Source organism: Myripristis murdjan, chromosome 13 (assembly GCF_902150065.1).
Source record: "Myripristis murdjan chromosome 13, fMyrMur1.1, whole genome shotgun sequence".
NCBI classification, from domain to species: domain Eukaryota; kingdom Metazoa; phylum Chordata; class Actinopteri; order Holocentriformes; family Holocentridae; genus Myripristis; species Myripristis murdjan.
In genome coordinates this window covers 13,492,625-13,513,343 of record NC_043992.1, presented here as the reverse complement: position 1 = coordinate 13,513,343, position 20,719 = coordinate 13,492,625, and the positions used below count along the sequence as shown (strand labels likewise).

Sequence of the window (20,719 nt, the reverse complement as noted above, 5' to 3'; positions counted from 1 at the left end):
ATCATTCTAGGAAAATAAGATGTGTTGGTTGCCATGATAAGTATTTTATTTATCTTTGATTTTTGCTGAAAAACAGTCATGGAATTCTTTTGTAGTTATGGAAAAGTTTGCAAATATAGGTGTAAAAACACTGGGATATGCTGTCTCAGTTTGCAAACTGAATGACTTAGACAAACAGGAACAGGGACTCACTAAACTGTTGTGGTTGTCCTCAGCCTCGCATGGACCAGTACTTCAACCAGATGGAGAAGATCATCAAGGAGAGGAAGACCTCCTCCAGGATTCGCTTCATGCTGCAGGATGTGCTGGACCTCCGACGGGTAGCACACACACGCTGTTTCCATTTCATGTCATTGTTTTGCTCTGCCTCACAAAGAGGTTGTGTTGCGTCAGCTTACACCAGGATAACACCATGTTTTTTGCAAGCAGATACTGTCCGATAGTTTATTTCAGTGCTCAAAGATTACAAGTATGCAGTGTTCGGCCGAGAACTGTTTTCTTGTCAGAGTGGAAAATCCTCTGAAACAGCATTTAGATCATCATGAGACACAAACTCTCTACTCAAAGCCAGACTAATGAAATTGCTTTAGGTATGTCAGCAGCTCCTTAAGGCACAGGGCAACAGGTTTTGACAGGATGACACCACTGAATCTGAGCAAAATGCTTCCATGTCACTGGAATAAGTTCTATGATCAGACATCTGATATAAAAATGACTGAGACAGCACATGTGATGATAGCCAGTATCTTCAAACCTGGCTCACACTCCCTCTGTTCTGAAAAGAAGTCATTATTTTTGCTAGTGAAAATTTCAAACCACTTCATAAAATAATAATAAGTATCTTACGTATGATGAGAGGAGTTTGGTGTCTCTCTGCTACTTCATTAGGTCTCCTCATGATTGTTGAATGTCCAGCGACAGATTTTTGCAGTTAAAGGACAGGTGGTTTTAATGAAACAGTCGCAGCCATCGACTACAGTCATTAGTGTTAAGGGCAAATGCGCCGTATTGGTAGGAAATGCTTGTGAGAACACAATGAATAAATTTCACACTTTGTTGCGCACCAAACACCCCCCTGTTTACTAAACCATCAGCATCTTCCAAGGTTTAATCATTAGCCTTCATGTTGCATGGGCATGTTTAGCATAATATTTGAGACATCCTTTTGTGTTCATTCATGCCATTTGTGTTTGTGCACTTAGCATAAATGTGTGTGTGTGTGTGTGTGTGTGTGTGAGAGAGAGAGAGAGAGAGAGAGAGAGAGAGAGAGAGCGCCACTTACAGCCCTGTAGACGCCCACACTGGTCATTCAGCTCTGGCTCTTGTGGGTTTCCAAAGTGGGCTAAGAGAGAAATGTGTTCCTCAGCTCTTTAATGCAGTGTGGCTCCTAAATGCAGAGTGGCGCTGTGCCATAAGCTGAGACAGGAGGCTATAAAACACAAGCACTCATACCCATCTGCTCTAACAGCATGTCATTTCACCCTATAAGTGTGTTTCAGCTCTTTGTTGAAAAGATACATTATCTGTCTCATAGCGTTAGCGGTGTTTTGTATGTCATTGTAATTTTGCATGTGAACCTGGAAATAGTTTAATTGAAAGTATTCCTCATAAATGTCCACATGTGAAATTGTAGCCTGAGTAGCTGCCCACATGACCTTAACTGACTTAGAATCACTGCACTGTGTTGTTTTTTTTTCTCTGCCTATTTTAGTGCTGCATTATAATGCCACTTCAGTCCACTGGCATTATGAACTGGCGTGAACTTAGCCTCTTGGCAAAATTTTGCTCCTGAAAGAATGCTGGAGCCCTGTACATTGGTTCACAGTCCCGCCTCCAGTGTTACAAAACCTGCTGTCACGGGTGTTTTTACAAGACTAGATCAGCTTGTCCCAGTCAGCACATTGGCCCATGAAGTTTACAGTGAAACATACACACACTTTTATTGTTTCCTTTCTCTGAAAAAAACTGAGGAGAAAAATGAGTCACAGGAGAGTCATCACTTTTAAGCCCAATATCTCTGGTGAACATACTCACCACACACACCATTGTGGGAGTTATTAGCCAGTATGTCACTCTTTTATTAAAACAAACAATCTAAAGGTCCTTTCATTTTCATATCAGGGATGCTTTAGTCAATCTAAGTCAAATCTAGAGCCTGTCTATTTTTCTTTGAAACATTGAAACCTGTACTGATTGTAGGCCAAATGTTCATAGCTCACAATTTGTATCAACAATTTTCTTTTTTTTTTTTCCTCAGGCTTTACTACAAGTTACTATTAGTGAAATCCAAAATATGATATCTATCTATCTATCTAATGTTTTAAATTTAAGTTATTCTTTTACTTGTGTCTTATAAACTCAAAGACCACCAGGATGGGTCACAGTCACAATAGTAAAGGTGGCAGTATACTAGAAATAAAATTTGTTCCCACTGGCAAAATGGCAGGTTTGCAGTCAAACAAATGTTTTGGGGCTTCAGCTACCGCAGTGTGCACATACTGGCCAGCCAAACAAGCCAATATTTTTGCACAGCTTCGCTCACCGCCCACCAATAAACAGCCACCTGCAGTTGGTCAACAGTGTTGCATGATTAGCTGCATTCAAAACATATGTTCATTATGCTGCGTTTTTGGCTTTTTTCCTTTGGTTATATTGCTGCTCCCCCGCTCCCTTTTCAAAGTCTGCCACTTAAAAGCAACCTCGTCTCACAATACAGTGGGTATATAAGGGCTGTAGTCAACCAGACAAAATCTTGGTTGACTGAAATTCAGCCCACTCTTCAACCAATTTATTGGTTGATGGGGAAAAAAAACAGGACAGCTGCATGTTATGTCCAGAATCTAGAGATAAGGTGCGCCGTGGCTGATACAGTTTATCGACAGTACAGAGCACTGAGTGCACTTTAGCCTGGTAGCCCAACTGACCAGCTGACAAGAAGACCACGACCCTGGAGTATACAGACATTTTCTTGCAACATTGTGTTTCACAGCAGTTTGATTTTAGACATGCGATTTTGTTTCTGCCATACGTCCACTGTAAGACTTATGATGGGCTCCCTTTGAAGTCAAAATGTGTCAAAATTTGAACGTCCCTACCCCTGTACTCACACTCTATCTCTCAAACCCGTTCTAGAATAACTGGGTGCCCAGGCGAGGTGACCAGGGCCCCAAAACCATCGACCAGATCCACAAAGAGGCTGAGCTGGAGGAGCACAGGGAGCAGATGAAGGTCCAGCAGGCGCTTATCTCAAAGAAGGAGTCAGGTGGAGGCCCAGGGGGCAGGATGGGCGGAGGCGGTCCCGGAGGCCGCGGAGGTCCTCACACCCCAGGCCGCAGTAACCTTCCCCAGGACGAGGGCTGGAACACAGTGCCCATCTCCACCAAGAACCGACCCATCGACACCTCCCGCCTCAGCAAGATCACCAAGGTAGGGGGATGGACTCATTGATCTAACTTTGACCTGGCATTTGTGTGTATTGTGAGTGATCAGATTGTCATTGGCTTGGAGCAAAAATGTGTAAAATCAAGTGACACTGGAGATTTGATCTGTGGTCAGAGCTGCTTTTGGCCTCATTAACTACAAAAGTGGAAATCCAGTCTGTTTCCAATCCACACAACTACAGAAACACAAATTAACTTTATTGCACAGATTTGAACAGGGTGCAGACAGCTTAGATATTTACATTGTCTAAAATGGATTGTGCTCGTGTATGGGGAAGAGAGATCGACTGCTCAATGTTAGTTTTGAAGGATGATTAAACTACAAGAAGAAATTTATGTAGCAGCATTTATTTGGGGAAAAGAAAGTGAAATAATTTATTTTAATGTTTATTGGAGATACTTTCTAATGCCAGGCGACAAACTAAATTAAAGAACCTAAACTTTAGAGAGTTGAGGCTTGTGTTTTTGGATACTAATGGTTTATCCAATCATCTCTTTCTCTACAGACCCCAGTTCTTGACTTCAACAACCAGCTGCTTGCCCCCGGGGGTAAAGGCACCTGGGGCAGCTGGGGTAAGGGCAGCAGCGGCGGCACCAGTGCCAAGCCTGCAGATTCTGGTAGGTGCCCTCAATGACACCAGCACTCACCAATGCACGAGCGAACCAAAAGACATGAGAAGCCTGGAAACACTGTGAAAGTGAAATTCATCATACTGTATGTTGTGTGTGTGTGTTTGTTTTTCTCTCTCTGCAGGCTCAGATTCAGGCGGCCGTCCAGCCACTAGCACTCTGAACAGGTTCTCAGCCCTGCAGCAGCCTCCCTCCTCCTCAGGCTCCTCTCTGGACTCAGACAGACGAGTGCCACAAAGGTCAGAGCAACATAACTGGACACAAAACAGCAGCTATTACACGAAACAACGTGTGTGGGAGCAGAGTAGTGAAATATAATAGAGTCACTTATCTAGGGTGATTTTTTTTTTTTTTTCTCCTAGTCATTATTGCTGTAGTTATGTGGTGATACGGGAAAATTTAAATGATGGAACTTAAAAATATTTAAACCTGGATGATACTACACTTCATGCTGGTTTTACAGATTTTATCCTTGTATTGAACGATATCTAGTCAGACTCATAATTTACTTTGGTGGGTTGGTAACAAAAAAACATAATAGAAACGCTAAGATCAATCAGTGTGGCATTGCAACACCTAACAACTTTTCTTGTGAAAACTTAACTGTGAATCTTACAGCTCAGCTGTGAATTGTCACACAACTCCCACATTGATTTGGTGAAAAAAAACTACATACCCTTGCCAAAACTATACAGCAACAAATGTACTGTGGGACTAAATCTGTACATATTGTAGTTCATTTTTTCCATTGAGTCTCATAGTCTATGCTGTCTTTCCCCTTATGACCTTCCACAGGAACAGCTCGAGTCGAGATCGCGGTGACCGGTTTGACCGCTCCGACCGAGGCAGCGACCGATTCGACCGACGGGATGACCGACGGGATGATCGTGACCGAAACCGGCTGTTGGTCACCAAGCGCAGTTTTAGCAGGGAGAATGAGGAGCGGAGTCGGGAAAGAGAACACCGCGGGCCGGCCGACCCTGTCCGTCGAGTAGCCAGCATGACCGACGAGAGGGATCGGGGCAGCAGAGACCGAGCCAGGAGCAAAGAGAATGGTATGTGGCAGTGTTTTGATGGGATTTATACTTGTTAGTTAAACTGACATAGCAAACAAATACAGGCCAATAATTGAAATGGAACAGTGACCAGTCAGCGTGGTTCACCTCTAATACAATGTATATGATGCAGCTTGTTTGGAATTTATTTCTTTATTTCTTTTAAGTTATCGAAATGAATGTGCATATTTGTGTGTGTTTTAACAGTGAAGCGGGAGACTGCTCCCACCCCTCCACCTCCCCAGACGCCCACCAAGCCTGCCTTGACAGAGGAGGAGCTGGACAAGAAATCCACAGCCATCATTGAGGAATACCTCCATATCAACGACATGAAGGTACAGTGTTGCTCAATTCCCAAACCTACCCTTACAAAAGGACAACTAGATGATTTAGCCATGATGATGCTGTGATGGCTAGACTTGATCATGCCTGGTAGCAAATGTTGGAGAATTACAGCTCACCTGTACCAGGTGTGTTTCTCTCTTTCTGTCCACATACACAGCCAGTTCCTTGAGTGCAACTGATCGAAACTCGAAGCAGAGCCAGATCAAAGCTGCAACACATGGCTTCTGTGTTTGGATAATGCAGAAGTTTGTTTGGTTTTGAGTCACATTAATATATGTACGGCAAGATTTTGCTTTGTCTTAGTAATTTATCACCGTATCAGCTACTGCATTGCAGAGAGAAAGGAATAGCATCAGAGATTGCACAACACTTACAAACCAACAGTGCTATCAAAGGTCAACCTAGATACACAACAAAAGAACATAACAACAATGTAACAAGGTAAATAATAACATAAGCAACACTACATAATGTTCTTCACTTACCCGCAGGTAAAATATATACACTACATAGCCAGTATCAGGGTAAAGCTGAATAAGAGCAGACATGGGCAGCATTTATGTTGCAGTTTAAAGTTTTGGATATGCAAATATTATGCTTTGTATATTAGGTGTTACGCTAGAATGTAAATGTTATAAAGATGAACCAGAGGTCTAGCCTTCAGCAGCATGGATGTATCTCTCAAACCTGTTGCTACAGCTTTGAGTTGGACTTTCCAAGCTAATTTTGGTTTATGTCAGTATTTTGCCCAAAAGCTGAACAGGATGTAAATGTGTGTGTGTACTGAGTAAATAAGGAGAAGTATTCAGTTTCACAGAACTGCACTGTGACCCCTCTGCGTCTGCGTCTGTCCTCCTCTGTCCCTACAGGAGGCGCTGCAGTGCGTGCAGGAGATGAACAGCACCCAGCTACTGTTTGTGTTTGTGCGGCAAGGTCTGGAGTCAACACTGGAGCGCAGCACCATCGCCAGGGAGCACATGGGCCTGCTGCTGCACCAGCTGATCAAGACTGGCACCCTGCCAACTCAGCAGTACTACAAAGGGTCAGTAAACTGGCCCAGACCGGACATCCTGTAGGGGGAAAAATGTCATCTGTCACAATGAAGTATTAATGCAGTCAGCTATATTCAGCAAATAAGGATACAAGGATACAAGGAAGTTTATTTGTCATTACACAACAGGTTGTACAGTGAAATTAAAATGTGGTTCCCTCTTGATTGATTAATTGATTGATTGTGTAGAAAATAGAATTATTAAGCCTGGAGGAGTTCAGATGGTGCATTTAGTAGTCTCACAGCCTGAGGGAAGAAGCTGCTCTGTAGTCTGGTGGTACGGCAGCGGATACTTCTGTATCTTTTTCCTGAAAAAGATACAGAAGTTCCTCAAATATTTGGCAAATAATGCCAAATATGTGAGATTTGAGGTTGTACAGAGGGTCAGTGCGCAGCCATTGACACAAAACCATTACAAGAGGCAGTGAGTGACAGATGGACAGCATAAAAATGGTCAAAAGCATCTAAGGCCTTGTTCAGACTGCCAGGCCAATATCCAGTCATATCCAGGTTGTATCCAGTTTTATTTTACAAAGTCTGTCACAGGCACATGTAGTTACAGATGCCTATGTTGTTACCATAGCGACTCATACAGATAGGTAGCTGATGTCTGGACACAGAGATCCAACCTGATCACTTGCAAATAAGAGTGTGAAACATCTGTCTTAAAGATCTCATTTGAGAAACAAATCTGATTTGCCTGCAGTCTGAAGAAGACCTAACCGTCTAAGATCTTAGTAGTTCATCTAAATCTACTTAACAAAAATACTGTAAATCAAGAGCTCAAAGTATGAAAAATACAACTGTGTACTTTTAAAATCAGGGAAGAAAAAGAATATTTGGTTATTTAGATAAAGAATAAGATCTTTGCCTCTGTCATCATTGCACTCTTTAATCTATGATTCATCTATCATCTATTAATCAGCAGGATCTAAAATTTTTACAGGTCTTTTGGGAAATGATGGTAGAGTTTGGCATTGGCTGGTGAATATCCCATTTATGCCTGCCACTTGAACAGATACACAGTGGAATAATTTGTTCTCACAAAGTAATAATTTAGGAAGCTTTTTATCGCTGGGGTTTTGCATCTGCCAGGGTCAGCATGTTGTCGTATTACTCAGTTTTCCCAGTTGTGAAGTAACTAGTAACTGGAGTTTTCACTCCATAATCCTTGACTAAGCATTAAAGTCGAAGCACTGTTTATGTTTTTGCAGGCTTCAGGAGATCCTGGAGGTGGCTGAGGACATGGCCATAGACATCCCTCACATCTGGCTCTACCTGGCTGAGCTCATCACCCCCATGCTCCATGAGGGAGGCATCCCCATGGGACAGCTCTTCAGGTCAGTCCCGGGCCTCACGTGAGGCCTCAGCACGATGACAAGGGCAGTGTGCAAGAGAAGATAAGGTATCTGTTTTTTTGTTGTGATGTGATGTGTCTGACCTGTGATGCCCTGTGCCACCCTGCAGTGAGATCTCAAAGCCTTTGATCCCTCTGGGCAAAGCTGGAGTCCTGCTGGTCCACATCCTCACCCTACTCTGCAAAGGAATGGTGAGACTTCATGTCTTCATTTCCACCAAAATGTATCTCTTAACAGTGATTTGCTTTGACTTTGACCATTTTGAGGTCTGGTGCCAATACTGCTCTAAAAACCTTTCTAAAAATAACTGAAATGTTGTGTTATTCAGTATATTTAAATGTAATAATTTTTATACCAGATAGTTGCTTCAAATTGTAAATACTTAGTGTTTTCCCCCCAAATTCTACTCTTGACATGGTGGAAAAACCTCAGATATTTGCCCATGAGACTTTAAAACACTCTGAAACTCAGCAGGGGGATTATAATAATTAAAAAAAAAAGACATATTTTTGCAATCTGTGTAGTATTTGATCAATACAACATTAATACATAATCTTAACAAACTGGCTCATATCCATCATTGATGGATGACTGACTCGTTATCTAATTGTCTTTGTAATAAAAGGCCACGTGCCTGGCTTTGTGTTGTCAGTGAGTGTGTTTGTCCATCAATCTATAACCATGTGTCTCTCACCAGAGCCATAAAAAGGCCGGCACCATGTGGAGGGAGGCAGGCCTCAGCTGGAAGGACTTCCTCCCAGAGGACGTGGATGTCAACAAGTTTGTGACAGAAAAGGTAAGAGGTCAGAGGTCACTCATCAGCTCCAACATCTATCAAGGAAATCTCATTGGCCAGGCAATATTGCTAAAAATACCATGAAGACATGTTTTTTCATATTAACTGATATTGGTAGTTATCATTATGTATTTAGTAATACTCTGAAGTTTAAAGAGTTTTCTGCAGGACTGAACATCTAAAGAAACCAGACATGTCATTATAGTTTGAAATGTTTATTTGCCATCACATCTTGGTGGTTCCAAACATGTGAGCAAAGAATGAGCACATAGAAGTGAAATGCAAGTGAAATGTTTACCGAACACAGCAAATTGAAGAGTACTAGAGTGGTTAGCAGTGATGTTGAGGTGTTTCTTGAATAGTTGAGCACAAAGCCTATTTCTGTGTGTGGTTTTGAGCAGAATGTGGAGTTCACCCTGGGCAACGAATCAGAGAAGAGCAAGAAGAAGGAGCTGAGCTCTGCAGAGCTGACCAAGCAGCTGGACAGACTGATCCAGGACAAGGCCGACAACCAGAGGATCTTTGACTGGATCGAGGTACACGCTCTGTTTCTGAATGAAAACCTACAGTCTCCTGGTCCTTCACAGTGCATCAGCCATATAATTTTCTACACATTTAAATAATGTTTTTCCAGATCTTTTAGTGCTAGCTATAACTGTCAGTAATAGAATAACAGTTTTACAACATCCAAAACTGGTTTCAAAAGTTACTTTGTTTTGAAACTTAACAACATGGGTGATCACATTCAAAACATTTTAAGACTTTTTCAAGACCTGCAGACAGCCATGAATTAATTACCAAATGCTCTGAGAGTTGGTACATTATGTTTTTCCTGACAGGCTGAAAAAGTAGCTAATTTGTTCCCACTCACTTTTGAGAAATGAAGTCATGGTCAGAAAAGTCGCCAGATCTAGCGGCAGTCGCCATTTTGGCAAAACAAATAACACCGTGGGAAGCCCGCCTACGCAGCCAGCGGGGAGGCATCTGCTACTTCTTGATGGATGACCGAATGGTGGCATTAACATACAGTCTGCTGGATGGGTGGCTGCATTTTGCCAAAAGTTAGATGATTCAAGTTGTTGTTGGATTTTTTTTTTTCCTTTAGCACTTATGTACGCTGACAGTCACCAAAAATTTCCCTGTGCAGGGAAAAACCTGCAAATACTAGAGTCAGGCTTGCCAGCTAGCAGCAAAATAATTGATAATCTTTTTAGCCTGTGAAATACCAGTGTAGTCTTGCAATTATTATTCTATTCTACTGTTTATTATTATTATTATTATTTTTTATCATACTGCTGTATACGTCTGCCTCTAGTTTTGTGTGTGTGTGTGTGTGTGTATCTGACTGAATCTGTCCCTGTGCAGGCCAACCTGGACGAGCAGCAGACGAACTCCAACATGTTTGTCAGAGCGCTGATGACCTGCATCTGCCAGTCAGCCATCATCTGTGAGTCACCATGCACCCTCCTCATCCTCACTCTAACACCCTATCAACACCTGGGCTGTGATGAAGATGAGACAAAACATTAATGATACCGAAAAGTCATGAGGAAGAAGAAAAATAGAATGGTGTATATATGAAATAACCAAAAACTAACACTACAAGGTGGAAGTCTATAAAGAAGCCAAAATAGACGCCTGTCCCAGTGACTCTAACATTCTTCTCTGTTGTTCTTGGACCAGACTGTCCAGTTCAACACCTGCAGCAGAAATAGTCCATGTGTACTTAGACCAGCGCAGCTCATCTGAGCCTCACATTAACAGAAGCTCATACTCTGCCTGAAGAGCTGTGTTGAGTGCAGTGTAAATGTCATTCACTAAAACTATGAGATCAGAAGAAGGCAACACACACTCACACTATTTGCTTTGTCTCCTGTGTGGTGCAGGGAATCAATGTCCCCGAAGATCCAGTTCCAAAGAAAAAAGTCAATTCCGGCTCACATTTTTTTCACCTCTGCATTGATTTATTAGAAGGAGTTAGTTGAAGAACCTTTCTCAAGACATTTCTCATGCCCTGAGAAAAGCAGCTCTTGTTACCAATACGTCAAATGATTCCTAATAAGACAATGCAGAGGTGAAAAAGTGAGAGCAGGAATTGACTTTTTTCTTGGGAATTGACTAAAACTATTACAGGAAGTACTTACCAACAGCAAACTAAAGAAAAATGATAAAACAATGAGAAAAAAACAAAAAAAACAAAATAAAAACAATGATGAAATATTGTCACATTTACAGAAGCAAATAAAAACAAGATGAAAATGTCAGACAAATGAAAACACAACCTCATTTTGGAAGGGATCTAACAGCTAGCAAGGGGCACAACGGTGCTCATCACTGGATAACAGAGCTCTAACCAGAAGACACGCCGAGCTAAAATTAGCAGAAATATTTTTGCCACAGCCCGGGGGTGACTGACATATGGTGCACTAAATTGACTTTTGATATTAAGTCCTGTATAACAGAAGCTAAATTAGATAGAAGATACATTAAGCTATAATGAGGAATTAGCGTAATTTATTTATTAAGGATACAAACAAATAATTTAAAGAGGAAATTACAGTGAAAAATGTGAAATTATTTAGTAGAATTAGAATAAAATTTAGTTTTCATTGACTAAAACCTGCGTAGTTTTTGTTGATTAAAGCCAGACTAAAATTAACATAATTCAAACAACTAAAATGTGACTAAAACTAAAATGCATTTTAGACAAAATCATTATGACTGTCAGAATGAACACCTTTTTTCTGACTCTGCCCTTCCAGGTGAGAACCCGTACAAGGTGGACAGTGAGCAGATCAACCAGAGGGCCAAGCTGCTGCAGAAATACCTGAAGGACGAGCAGAAGGAGCTGCAGGCCCTGTACGCTCTGCAGGCGCTGATGGTGGAGATGGAACAGCCTGCCAGTGAGTGGCTCACACACCCTCACATTCGACCCTCACACTGAAAAACGGTCGATTCAGCCAACAGTCACTTTGTGTCATGATGGCAAAACAGACCGACACCGGCACAAACACCCACAACACAACATTGTGTTTACTCATTCTGGCAGGTTTAAAACTTCATAGGCAATAAGCATTCTTTTGACTTGGGTGTTACAGAAACATACAGATGCTGCTCTTTTTTTTTTTTTTTTTTTTTTTTTTTTTTTTTTTTTTTTAATCCATAACCTTATTTTTGGCAAGATTTATGTAAATTGGCATTGAAACGGTTGGAGCCTGGCTGGCTGTGTCTCTGTCAGTGTATTACAGCAGGGCTTCTCAAACTTCTTCATCCTCTGGACCCCCATGTTGACGTTCAATAAGGTGCATAGCCCCCATCTGAAGTGATTTTGCCCTATAAGAACCTTTTTTTTTTTTTCCCCCCCCTAAATAAACTTTATACAAGAAATCTGACTTTGATCCAGCATCACTTATCTGATCTTACATATGTACTTTTTTTAATTTACAGATTTGTTTTTTGGTAGTTTTTTTTTTTTATTAATGTTGCAGTAATTTTCGGCTAATATTCAGCTCACCCTTCTGGTGAATTTGAGCAGGTTTAGATGTCCCACTTGAAAACTGAACATGTAAACAGTGAACTACATTTTAGTGGAATTAAACTACCGTATTTCACCAATTAATCGCCCGGGCGTTTAATATGCCAAATCAACTTGGACCCCGGGCGTTTAAAAGAACCAGGCGGCTATTTGCTGCAGGCCTTTATTTATTTTTGCACAGACCTGCACCAGGCCATTATTGTGATGACAGTTACTGTCCAACATATTTACAGTCGGGCAATTTAAGATTACGGTACACCCTTTTTTCTAACGTTAGCTAGCGCTCTTATTTTGACAGAAAACGGAAGTGCCGCACAGTTATTGTGCGGTGGTTTACTTCTGCAAAAATAAGGTGAGTAGCCTTATTTTGGGTTACCTCATTATGATGCAAATAATCGCCCTGGCGGTTATTCGGGTGGGCGTTTAATACGCAAAATGAGTGCAGACCCCAGGCGTTTATAAGAACCTGGCGGCTATTTGCGGCCGGGCAATTAATTGGTGAAATACGGTATTTGCCATTTTGCTGAGGACCCCCTGGAAGCCCCTCTAGGACCCCTGGGGGTCCTTGGATGCTGTATTTTATTTTTGTTTCTTCCCTAGGATGGTGACCAAATTGACATACATTCATTCTCTACAGTCTTTCTCTAATCCCAGCCATAACCAACTTATGCCTGACCCTAACCTTAACCAATAAGCCAAAATAACTGCTCAAAATGTAAAAAATGACTTTGCCATCCTTGGGGGGAAAAATTGAAAACCACTGTATTATAGTATTGTTGAGTGGCCTGGCATTTCAGATATGTGTGTCCTCTGCCTCCACCAGACCTGCTGCGGATGTTCTTCGACACACTGTACGACGAGGACGTGATCAAAGAGGAGGCCTTCTACAAGTGGGAGTCCAGCAAAGACCCCGCTGAGCAGCAGGGCAAGGGTGTGGCCCTCAAGTCCGTCACCGCCTTCTTCACTTGGCTCCGCGAGGCCGAGGACGAGTCGGACAACAGCTAGGACCCCCCTCTGCACCCCCGCCCCACCACCCGGACTGCTGGGAGGACTGGTGGCATTTCAGACAAGATCCAGTGGGAGGCCAAATGTTTTGTGGATGATTCAGGGGACTCTGAATCAGCAAAATCCTTCTGCATAAACAGAAAAAAAGCAAGAAAAAAATTCTTCAACTGGGAGAGATTGTATTATGGATCGAACATTCGATCATGTTATTTTTTGTTTTGTTTTATTTTCCTGTTTTTTTTTCCTTGCGCTATCGAATGTCTTTTTGAACTGTTATGAAAATTAAAGATTAAATTGAGAGAACATATGAGAGAGAGAGAGAGAAAGAGAGAGAATGCTGATGAGAAGCGTTACAAGCTGTAGGGGATGATGCGGTTTCCTTCAGTGTTTTTTTGAGGTTTTATCTCCTGTTTTAAAATGGCTTCTCTTTGCCACGGCAACACTATTCAAGACATTTTGCTTAACAACCCGAAAAAGAAAAAAAAAAAAAAGCCCAACAAATGAACTTTAAAAGGCTGTTCACATCTATATTTTTTGATGACTTCATCCTATATCATGTCGACACAAAATGAAGACATCACGTGTCATGTGCAGTGTATGATGACACGCTTATGTAGGTGGCTAGCTATTTGTTTCCCTTTTGTGAGTGTTGGATGATTGGAGTGTGTGTTTTATAATAAAATTAGAAAATACAAAGAAAAGTGGACATGGTGAGAGCTGTCTAAAGGACATTTCAGACAGGAGTTGAACTCACGGTTGTGGACTCCTAAGGATTTAACGTAGACTTTACGAGGACGGTGTCACGGAGGAGGAGAGGAGCGACGGACATTAACCTTTTGCTGCTGGGGGGGTGACGACGCTTCTCATGGCCATGCTGCCCCCCCGACCCTCTGATGCGTGTCTGTTTTTACTTTTCTCCTGCGCTTCAAAAAGAAAAAAAAACAAACTCTGGGCTGGGAAAGAGAGAGCAAGTGCGAGGGCGTGCGGCCAAGCCCTCCCACAAAAGCCTGTTAGTGGATTTTAAAAGATAAAATATCATTATTGAAACTTGAAAAAAGTATATAGAGAATAATCTACTTTAAGAAAATGGAGAAAAAAAGTCAAACTTAACATTACAGATCCTAAGGCCTTTTCTGCTTCCATGAGTGGAAATGCATTTCAGGAGAGTTCTGTAAATATATATGATGGATTCTTTTTTTTTTTGTTTTGTTTTTTTTTTTGTTTTTTTTTTTCTTTTTTCAAAGATAAAAATGCTAATGTAATGCCATGTAATTCCCCCCCTTCTCTGAAACAAAGTGGCAGTTTTTCCCTGTATTTATATTTTTCTCTCCTCAGCTGGCAGAAGGTGCTTGTAATTATCCACCCCAAGTCATTGATTACAATTTAATTGAAAATTTGTAAATACTTTTTTGCTTTACTTTATTAAAAAGATATTTAATTAAAGAAAATTAATGCCTCTTTTCACATCCAAAAACTGGAAAAGACAATAAAGAACATTGCAAATAAACAAACCCTCCACCACTTGTGCTTCTGTGAAGACGAATCATGAGGCGGGTCTCGTGGTGACGTGGGATTTCAGCCTCTCTGACCCCCAACGCCTCTTTTTCCTCTGTTTTCCACACAATAGAGCTGGACGCCTCGACTGTACTCTGATTGTCTGCTGGTATGAAGAGGCAGAGCTGCTTTTTGTCTTCTTCAGCCAATCAAAGAAAGCTATGTGTATCAGCGTGGTTTTTATTGTCTGTCGCTCCACTGTTGTCTGACAGGCGTGGATTTGTTTTCATGTTGCAGAGGGGTCAAAAGGTAACCATCGACAAATAAAACCAGGCAGTTCCTGGAAGGACGATTTTAAAATTCACCCGTCCTGTTTGAGACCCTGTCACTACTTTGTGAGTCTGAGCTCGGTCTGCTCTAATTTTGTTGTAGATCATCTCATCCAAAGCTGCACTAAGTAAGCTTTTCACATGAAACTCAACATTTTATCAGTGTGTCCCATCCCTGCTAATAAGACATGATGGATTCTCCCTGTTGACCCAAATGGAAGTAAATTGTTGTTGTGGTCGCCGGCGGGACATCGCCTCTTCCCACAGGGCAAATTGAGCAAAATAGCTTATAAATTCAGATCTTTCTCCTTTCTTATCCTTTGGTTTCCTTCAGTATAAATCATCGCTCATCCCAGTTGGGTCATTAAACAAGAGCTCAGCGTGCAGTGTAATGACATTTTACAGGGTTTCTGGGTATTGAAGGTCATATTTTTCAAACTGTTGCCTCTTACTGCCTTTTGGAACAGCTACTATGCAAAGTTTGCCTTCTGACTCAGTCTACTGATTGTCCTCTTTTTTTTTTTTTCCCCACAGGCTGAGCTGTACAAAAATTAGTGCTGGACTTCTAGGGGAACTCCAGAAAACAACACTTCTCATGTTAGGTCATCCCCCCAACTCGAGTGTTTGGCTAAATAATTTGTTGGCTACAAACGGCTCGGAGCTTTGCTGATATTGGAACAAGGACAGACACAACAGGATTTGTGGAAAGCAAGGCTGCAATCATTTTTGCCCTTCAGCTTCTTTTTTTTTTTTTAAGTTTATGAACACAGGAGCTGACTATGATGTGGAAATCTATTAGAGGGTATTGTCTCCTATTTGTGTGTGTCATGTTTTATTTCCCCACATATAATGCAGTTAAACTTCTGCATGCTGTTAGATTGTGTGAAGTGTTTGGAGCTGAAGCACTGCAGCGTTTTAATCATTTCATTCCCATTTGAGGGTTTTGTGTAAAGTCACTAATTGCATCCACTCCCATAAAGTGAGTGTGTGAATCTGCCCTGCGACGCTGTGGTAGGTTACAGTTTTGTTCAGTGGGGTCAGATGTTATTCAACCATCCACACACACACACACACATTTACACACAGCAGGCCTGCGTGGTGGGATGTGCTGAAATGGAACGGCATGTTTAAACTGAGGTGTGGGGCCAGAGGAGGGACATATGGCAGACAGCATGGCGGGGTCAGCCACCGTGATTTCGGTGGGTGGAGGGGGGGGGGGGGGGGGGGGGGGGGGGGTCCGCTGCACTCCTCGCCCCACCAGGAAAGAGCTGAGCTGCTGTTCACTGCATTGCACACCAAGTCTCTTATCTGCCTAACTTTTTTTTTTTTTTTTTTTTTAAGTTAAACATGAAACTTTAATGATCCCCGTAGGAAAATTAAGTTGACACAAGCAGCAAATAGTAGTAATAGGAGTCTAGCGAAGAAAAATACAGTAATAGCACAGCATTACTGGGGCTATTTAAATGTAATATTAGACAATTTCAACACCAGAATATGCTAAGTGGAAATTTCTGGGACAGTGATAAGGCCTTAAAACAGTGTGCAAATTACCCAATGGGAGTGTGAGCTATGGTTTCTGTGATAGCTGATACAAAATAAGGCAAACAACCAAAGCCAAAACTTAGTTATATCAATAATAATGACACCGAGGTGGGTTTACCCTCTGCTAAATCCCTCCTAAATGTCTATACTATGTGTCGGGTTGATAACCACAGCTCTCATTTCTCCTCTGTGTTAACCTGGAATCATTAAATTAAACTTGGACCCCCCCCTAAACAAAATATGGTAAGCATAATGTTGACGCCAGGTTTACATGCAGCCAATATTGATCTTTTAGTAAAACTGGATATCTGCCTCCACCTGAAGTTAGTTTAATATTAATATTATTACTCTTAATGTTCTTCAATACCATGCTGGTTGTCTATGGGAACACCTTAATCTGAGCTGAAGGTGCTAAAGTGGTATTTTGATCAGATTACACACAATAATGAATGACTGGGTTACTCTTTTGTTAGTGGAGTTTTAGTTTCCCTTGAAGGTCTAAAAGCTGTTTTAGTGTCTTTTCCACCTGACAAGGATGAAATTCCAGAGGAAATACTTTTATGTGGTGTAATTTTTTTGACATATTTGGCATGGATATTAAAATTAAAAGTTAAATTATCAGCCACCAGAAGCCTCTATCTGTCTAGTGTATGTCTAAAGTCTGCACAGCCTGTTAAATTTTCCAATTTTACTGCCCTGAGGCCTGAAATGAAAACACATTAAATGAAGAATTTTTCCATTCATTTGAGATAAGCAAGCACTTTCTGTGAAATATATTGTTTTGTGAGTGTGGGTACAATGACACGACACAAGAGGACACAAAATATAGAGCTGGTGTTCGCAGGAAACTTTAATTTTGTCTCTGTCAGTCTGTCTGCATCCCTGGCGGAGGGTTTTCATGTTGTGATTTCACTGTTTCTCCTCCGTACTGCACCGGGCCAGATACGCTGGTATGAACACACCCACTGCAGAATACACACAGCAACATTAGCGAAAGTGAAATGAAATGAAGACCCCCTGTCTCCTCATCGTGTCACGCTGATGAAGGCTGTGTGCTCAAATACAAACACAGGAGGCGTCAATACAGACATTTCTTTGGAGCATCTGTCAGCCTCCAGGAGCAGATGAGCTGCTTCTCGCTCTCTCTTCCTCTCTTGATTGGACCACTCTTGAGTGAAAATGTTGCAGACAAGCATGTTTTTCTTCATGGATTTCAGATAAAAGCATGTCATTATTATCCTGAGGACAGCAGTCTCTGTTCGCTCATCTATTAAAAGCTTTACTCCAAGGACGTGTATCTTGAAATCTGTTGGGCCGATTGTCATGAACCCCCAACTCTGACACTACTGGCATTCCTCCTGCACTTGTCTTCCTTCAAAGTGAAAATTTTTTTGTGGTTGGGGGATGATTGAAATGGATTGAAGTCAACTCAACTCAACTGAAGTGAGCTGAAGGAGCATCAATGTCTATTTACAATACTTAGCACAACCCAGACTCACATTAAATAAACCCCAGCAGTGAGCTACGGCCATGATGGCTGCTGTTTGCTGGCATGCAGACAGCAGCATGAGCACAGAGGCCCGGTCACATGGCTGCACTGACCTGCCTCACCGAGACGATCCACAATATCCCAGACATGGAGATAACTGGAATGCTAACACACACAAAGCTGCCGGCGCAGACAGGGATCAAGCCTTTATAAATGCTAAAACGATCAGTTTCATGGGAAAACAATGTTTGGCATGGAGATGCACTTGGGTTTTTAAAATGCTTTCAGCAATAATAAGCTGTTAATCACAGGGTTAGTTGTTTGCTGATGTATCAGGTTGATGGCCTTTTTATTAAAACTCAAACATCAGCCAATCAGTGTCACCTACCTCTGATTTATAGATATTTACTGTATGATTGATCTCTCTTTCCCTGGTTGTCTATGGGAAGCCTGCGACCTAAACTGATCCTAATGCAACATTTCAATCAGATTCCACACAGGTCTGCACGAATATGTTTTTTAGGAGTAATTGGGAATACTTATAATAATAATAGTGTTCATCATAGCAATAGTAGTAGTCATACTAATAGCAGTAGCACTAGTAGCAGTGCTGTTGGTATTAGTATCCTGGATTCACTGGATATTGGTTATGGTTTTATATTTTTGGTATCCCATAACAGTCTAAATGCTGTTGGAGAGGCTGAATGAGGCCTGAATGGTAGGCAGGCAAACATGTAGCTGGAAGGCCACCAGTTCAATACCCCAGACTGCATGAGAAAATGTGAGATGGGCAGGTGGGGGGGTTCTCACTCTCACTCTCTCCACTGTAATATTGACTGTCAGGCAGCTTTTGAACACTCAGCCCCCAGCACAAGCCAAAAATAGACGACTGTGGTTGTGCTGGACAGCTCCCAGATGCATCTTGGTCAAAAGGAGCATGTATGCTCAGCAAACTTCACTTGGGCAAATAAAAAGTAAAAAAAAAACAAAAAAAAAAAAAAAAAAAAAAAACCTAAGCACCTCTGTGTTCCCACATTTTCACTTTCAACATTTTTGGAGGGTCGATTTTAAAGTTTCCGAGCTCCGCTGCACAGCCCACAGGCCTTTTGAGTCATAGCTGCCGTACTGATATTTGCCAATTTGATGTTCAAATATAGCTTTCAGTGTAACCCAGCACTGCCGCTCTCAGTGCCTCTCACAGGAACCAGTGTCCCTTCACTTTACAACCGCATGGCCTCTGTCTCTTAACCAGCGCCCTGCACAATGGAAGTTGTTCAGAAACACCGTAGGCTGTAACTCGACCTCTGTGCAACTTTACCCAGCCCACCATTTTAAACCTGCCTTATCGGCTTCATCCTGCATGTTAGGAGAACTGTTCTCTCCCTGCTGACGAGCTCAACCCTCAGGAACAGCCTTATCTCCAACCTCCTTCTACTCGGCCACAGTATCCCTGTCAGCCGGACGCAGTTTTCAAATGAAATTTTCACACTCTTGTGTCCCTGACACCTTTCATTCCTGTCCATGTAATCCTTCCAAAGCGTATTTGCACATGCTGTTTTGGATGCGTGACTGTTAAAGCACAGACAACAGAGTGAAGTTGATTTTTAGCTCCAACCGAGTGAAAATAAAAGAGCAGTGTGTCTTCAATCATACGCTGTTAAATCTGGGAAAGCATGAACAGGTTTTAGTGAAAAGTTTCTTCAAGAAATACTTTTCTGGCTGTAGCTTTCTTTCTCATATTCCTCCTATGCTTACTTTGACAGAATTTGGAGGTTTTAAAAAAAGCTTTTATTTCAATGCCTACCTCTTCTCTGTCATACATGATCACTCTAAGGTCACTGTCATGTTTTACTGGAGCAGTTGTCAATGCATTCTGCCTGTGGCACTTGCATGCTTTACTGTTGGTTGTTTGTAACCTCTGCTAATCTAGGAATACAAGTTATTCTACTGCTGCATTGTTGCCTAAAGATAAAACATTGCAGGATTTGCTGGGGTGAAATGTTTGTGCATGACCCCAGCAGAAACTCCCTGACCCCCCCAGTGTCCCGACGTCAGCAAGCACCAAGACAATTGGATTTGACTGAGAAGTGGAAGGAGATTAAAATGGACAAGGTTAGTATGGGAAGGAATTCCTAGTTTGAGATGGATGGCATTTAATTGGGTTGTTAATGCACAGTGGCTGGTGGTTTGTGAATATGTTTGTACGAATGCCATTTTGGTACATCTGAAAAAAAAAAAAAAAATAAATAACAAAAGTTTATTGAATACATTTCTTCGCTACTGTTTATGCACATCTGCTGCCTGCTGGTGGATTTTAATTTATTTACAGAATGTCATGCTGTGCACATCTGTTGATTATTTGAATGGGTTTTATGAATGCTGCCTTTTCCAATTCAACCAAGCTTAGGTAATTGGATCCCCAAAAACAAACATCTTATTAGGTGATTTCTCTCTCTCTCTCTCTCGCTTTCTCTCTCTCTCTCTCTCTCTCTCTCGCTTTCTCTCTCTCTCTCTCTCTCTCTCTCTCTCTCTCTCTCTCTCACACACACACACACACACACACACACACACTCGCTGACTGATGCGGAGCCATTCTCTGTGCCATGTTCACTAGAGGGCGCCATTGCACCATGTATACAGAACCTGGTGA

General features: G+C 41.7%; 1 protein-coding gene across 9 annotated transcripts in view; it reads left to right on the top strand.

The window, feature by feature from the left end:
• eif4g1b (eukaryotic translation initiation factor 4 gamma, 1b) overlaps positions 1–14,306 on the top strand; it is a 51,410-nt gene extending 37,104 nt beyond the window's left edge. For 5 of the 9 annotated variants that reach the window (XM_030066313.1, XM_030066312.1, XM_030066311.1 and 2 more), the window contains 14 exons: positions 216–320; positions 3,133–3,426; positions 3,947–4,058; positions 4,195–4,309; positions 4,866–5,125; positions 5,330–5,460; positions 6,340–6,512; positions 7,736–7,861; positions 7,989–8,070; positions 8,577–8,675; positions 9,077–9,211; positions 10,041–10,122; positions 11,438–11,578; positions 13,034–14,306. In XM_030066313.1, coding sequence (XP_029922173.1) covers positions 216–320; positions 3,133–3,426; positions 3,947–4,058; positions 4,195–4,309; positions 4,866–5,125; positions 5,330–5,460; positions 6,340–6,512; positions 7,736–7,861; positions 7,989–8,070; positions 8,577–8,675; positions 9,077–9,211; positions 10,041–10,122; positions 11,438–11,578; positions 13,034–13,215 — 2,037 coding nt within the window. In that variant the 3' untranslated portion in view covers positions 13,216–14,306. The remainder of the gene's footprint in view (positions 1–215; positions 321–3,132; positions 3,427–3,946; positions 4,059–4,194; positions 4,310–4,865; positions 5,126–5,329; positions 5,461–6,339; positions 6,513–7,735; positions 7,862–7,988; positions 8,071–8,576; positions 8,676–9,076; positions 9,212–10,040; positions 10,123–11,437; positions 11,579–13,033) is intronic. The other 4 variants (XM_030066317.1, XM_030066316.1, XM_030066315.1 and 1 more) reach the window with 1 other exon arrangement.
• The last annotated feature ends 6,413 nt before the right edge of the window (positions 14,307–20,719 follow it).